General features: G+C 36.4%; 1 protein-coding gene across 1 annotated transcript; it reads left to right on the top strand.

Annotated features, from left to right (window-relative positions):
- The first annotated feature begins 1,266 nt into the window (after window positions 1-1,266).
- On the top strand, window positions 1,267-4,260 carry LOC115972901 (probable disease resistance protein At4g27220). The gene has a single exon (XM_031093128.1). The coding sequence runs from the start codon at window positions 1,267-1,269 to the stop codon at window positions 4,258-4,260; it is 2,994 nt and encodes a 997-aa protein (XP_030948988.1).
- Window positions 4,261-4,685: the final 425 nt, after the last annotated feature.

The following is a 4,685-nucleotide window of genomic DNA, read 5'->3' as shown; positions in this document are numbered from 1 at the left end:
AACATGCAATTCATAGGTTACATTTTCAAAATATGTATTAATGTTTATTTTGTTGGATGTTTTTTACGCTATTAATAAAATAAATAAACATTGATATTACTTGAGTATAATTTTGTGATGCATTAATTTTATTGAGAACCTATAATATTTCTTGATATAGGGTAAGCAAAATAGAAAAGACATGTTAATTTAGGGCTGTAAATGAGCCAAGCCGATCATGAACAACTCGGGCTTAGCTGGATAAAAAGCTTATTTATGTTTGTTTGTTTATAAATTAGCCAAGTTTGAGCCTTAGTTTTAAGCTCGTTTAATAAACAAGCCGAGCCCAAGCAAAAAAATTTGTTTATGAACAAAATCGTGAGCTATTAGGCTTGATACACAACAATTCAAGCATAAACTCATTTATAAGTTTATATGTGTTAGTTAAATATACTCATTACACATATCTTATTAATGACATGACCAACATGAGACCACTATCTATATTACCTTAATTTTTTCCTTCTCTTTAAACTGATCAAGAACCACTTTAGACTATAGTTACATTTAAAAATAAATAAATAATTAAGTAGGCCACATATGATCCTTCTCTATCAATCATCTAAAGTAATGTTATGAAATATGTTAGTATTTTCTCATTCATAATAGTTCCAAACAGGTATTTTTTTAGTCCTTTACCTTCTAACGTGAATGTAAAATTTGCATTTTGAACAATTGCTGAAGTTGTAGACAAGAAATGATGAATGAATGAATTTAATTATGGAAATTATTAATTTGAATAATAGCTAATCATAAGTAGGACGAGATACATGATAAAATGAGTATATTATTTTCTTTTTCTTAATTTTAGAGATTTAAGCATTTAATAATGTAATTTTTTTTAGATCTCAAACTCAAAAACTTGACCTGAGCTCGAGTTTGAGTTTGAGTTTGAGCTTGATATTAAGCTTCAGTTTGGCTTGACTAATTAATCAAGCCAAACTCAAGCTCAAACACTATTTTTAGGCTTGTCACAAGCTCGAGTTTTTTATTTTTCCTGACGAGCTAAGCTTGAATATGCACTAATCGACAAAACTTGGCTTTTTTACAACCCTACATGTTATCCTCAAGGAACAAAACTTGACTCTCGTACCTTCTGTAGCAGGTGCTTGATTTTTCATCGTTTTTCAATTTCATTCTATCATTTATCATATAAAACGATAGAAAATAAACAGTTCAGAATCTTCAGATTGTACCTCATTTTCCTTTATAAATTTTTGTAGGATGATGGAGTCAGTAGCTACAGAAGTGACTGGGAACGTGGCAACATCAACAGTAAATTATGTGCTAGGATATTTGAAGCGCAAATATGGTTATGTGAGCAATCTCAAGGAAAATTGGGCCAAGCTTGAAAAGGAAAAAGGATATCTTTGTGATAAAGAGGCAGATGTGACAAATAATCTGGAAAAGGATGAGGAGACAATGGAGGAGACAGCTGAATGCAAGACTTGGCTTAAGGAAGTGAAAGATATGAAAGCTAAACTTGAAGAATTGAGGAAAAAAGATGACAATATCAGCAGATGCTTTTGTGGACTTTGTCCATTTCATTCTTTGCTAAAGCTTGGCAAAGATGTTGTGACGTACACTACGGAGGTAACTGCTCTATGTGATCGACAACAAAAAATAAATATAATGGTTAAAAGAGAAAAAGCACCACCAATCCGAGTGAGAATGAAGCATCCCAAGAAGATAGATGATGTGCCATCACTTAATGATCATGTAGAAAAGCTATTGAAGTGGCTCAAAGGTGACAATTTCAAGAGACTTCGCATATGGGGACTGCCAGGAGTGGGAAAAACAACAATAATGAAAAACCTAAATAATAGAGTTCGTGAAACCCAGCAATTTGATATTGTCCTTTTTGTAGATGTTTCAGAAGCGAAGAGCATGGGAGAGGAGATGAGAGAGGTGATGAGAGAGGAGATACAAGAACAACTTGTGAAGCGGTTACAACTAGGAGCACAAAGTGATCAAATACCAGACGAGATATCCAAAAATCTAGTTGACCAGAGATATCTGTTGCTTCTTGATGGGGTTTACTCAGAGATTGATCTGAATGACATTGGCATTCATGATAACCATGAACTTGGAAAGGTGGTATTTGCAACTAGATATAGAAATGTTTACCGTTCGAGTACAGATGAGGAGATCAATATAACAAGACTATCAGAGAATGATGGCCAGAATTTGTTCAAGAAATTATTAGGGGATATCGAAGTAGATCAACCAGACAGCCAGCCGATTGTGAAAGGTATACTCAGGGAGTGTGGTGGGATGCCACAAGTGATCATGATAATAGCAAATATGTTGAGAGATATGTTGATAGATGAGAACTATCTAGCTTCGTGGCGAGATGTGTTGTGCCAGTTGCAGGTTCCAAGCACGGATCCCATGGGAGAAATGGAAGAAGTTTACAAAGCATTTAAAACTGTTTATGACCGGTTAAATAGGGATTGCCAACCTTGTCTACGGTATTGGACAATTTTCCCACCAGACTATGAAGTTCACGAAGATTATATGACTGAGTGCTGGAAGGCTGAACAATTTCTTGCTCGTGCTGAGACGCTTGGGAATGCTCGTGATCGAGGCCAACGTATATTTTATGAATTGGAAGATAAATCTCTATTGGAAAAGGGCAGAAAGGCAAGGCACTTTAAGATGCCTTTCTTTCTCCAACGCATGGCTGTTAGGATCAGGGACCAGGAAGAGGAGGATTCAAAGTTTTTGGTAGGCGAAGGTGGAAAGATACTTGAAGGTGAAGAACTGTTGGAGAAATGGGAAAGTGCACAAAGGGTTTCATTGATCCGTCAAAAATTTACTCTACCTCAGAAACTTGCATCTGATAAAACCTTAACATTGCTACTCCAGAAAAACCCAAACTTGACAGAAATTCCAGAATCGTTCTTTGAATCCATGTGTAACCTTCGAATTTTGGATTTGTGTAATACAGGAATCATGTCAATGCCACCGTCTATTTCTAACTTGAAAAACCTGAGGCTGTTATATCTAAACAATTGTGGTCACATAGTGGAGCTGCCTCCCAATCTACAACAACTGAAGAGTCTTGAAATTCTTGATCTTCGCAACACTGGAATTCTCACCTTGCCTAAAGAGATTGGGCAATTGACTGGTTTGAAGTGTCTGAGAGTTTCTTTTAAGAAGAACTGCAGTTGTTCCAATGGCATCAACGGCCAGCCACTGCTTATGATTCCTTGTAATGTAATTGCAAGTCTTTCTTCGTTAGAAGAGCTGAGCATTGATGTCAACTACAAAAACAAAATTTGGAACCAGATTGTAGATACAGTTGCTGGGGAAGTTGCTAAGTTGAAGAAATTGGCAAGTCTTTGTTTCTACTTTCCAGAACTAACTTGCTTTGAAGCTTTCACTGAAGCTAGGAACAGAAATTACATGGAGCAGGAAGATCATGGGCTTAGATCATTCAGAATTGTAGTTGGCAATCACAATATGGATAATTTTCTTGGATTTGATTTTTTTGGATACACAACTGAACGACATTTGAGATTTGCAACTGGAGGAGTCATTCCTAATGCATTTTCAAATGTACTCAAGCAAGGTTATTCTTTAGAGCTACTGGGTCACCATAGTGCTAAAAACTTATCAGTAATAGGCGCAGCTAATTTGGAAGGGCTGAAAGCTTGTACAATTGAAGAATGCGATGAAATGGAAAGCATTATTGGTGGTGAGTCTGGTGACATAGTAACTGGTGCCTTGCAAAAGCTACACCTCATCAACCTCCCAAAGCTCGTTTCCATCTGCGAGGACTTAAACGAATCAAGAAGCCTCAATAAAATCACGACCCTGACACTGCAAGGTTGTCCAAGGCTAAAAAGACTTTTCCCACAAGCATTGGTCCAGCTGCTTTGTAACTTGAAAGATTTGCAAGTCAAAGATTGTTCCAAGATAGAAGAGATAATTGAAGGTGGAAGCATCGTTGAAATCGGAGCCCTTCCCAAATTGAAGAACGTTGTACTCTGCAAACTACCAAGATTGTTTCGTATATGTGAGGATGTCTCATTTGAATGGCTCTCTTTGGAGACTATGAAGATCCAGAATTGTCCTGATCTAAAGCATTTACCATTCAGTATGGAAAATGCAACCAGATTGAGAGTGATTGAATGCACTGAAAACTGGTGGAGCCAACTGGTTTGGCCAGATGATTCTGTGCAGGATCGTCTCAAAGGCCTTCGCAGCTTCACATGAAGAAACCTTAACTGAACCTAGAAGCAAAAACCAAATGGTGATCTCTTCTCCAACCCCCGGCATGTGCAGTGTGTAAGAATTGTTGTTGGTGATGGAATGTATGTGGAATCTGATATATTGTGAATTTGTGATGGTTAAGCTGGGGTTCAAGGCCTAGCGTGTTCGTACAATTATTGGAAGTATTTTTAGAAAAGCTTGAGTTTGTTTGACCAAAGAAAAAAAAAAAACGAAGATTAAACATATAATCTAGTTGGTCATGGACAGAATCATTCAGAAGCCCCCAGAAAACACTTTTTTTTTTTTTTTTACAAAATATTCTATATACAATTTAGGCCCTACAAAATCAAAATTGGTCCCTTACAAAATCCTTCCCTTTTTTGCTTTCCCAATTTTTTTTATTTGGCTAAAATATTATTTATATCCTT

The sequence above is a fragment of the Quercus lobata genome, unplaced genomic scaffold, assembly GCF_001633185.2.
Source record: "Quercus lobata isolate SW786 unplaced genomic scaffold, ValleyOak3.0 Primary Assembly Scq3eQI_1902, whole genome shotgun sequence".
Classification (NCBI taxonomy): domain Eukaryota; kingdom Viridiplantae; phylum Streptophyta; class Magnoliopsida; order Fagales; family Fagaceae; genus Quercus; species Quercus lobata.
The sequence above is the reverse complement of the archived record's forward strand: the minus strand, read 5'-3'. Positions and strand labels throughout refer to the sequence as shown.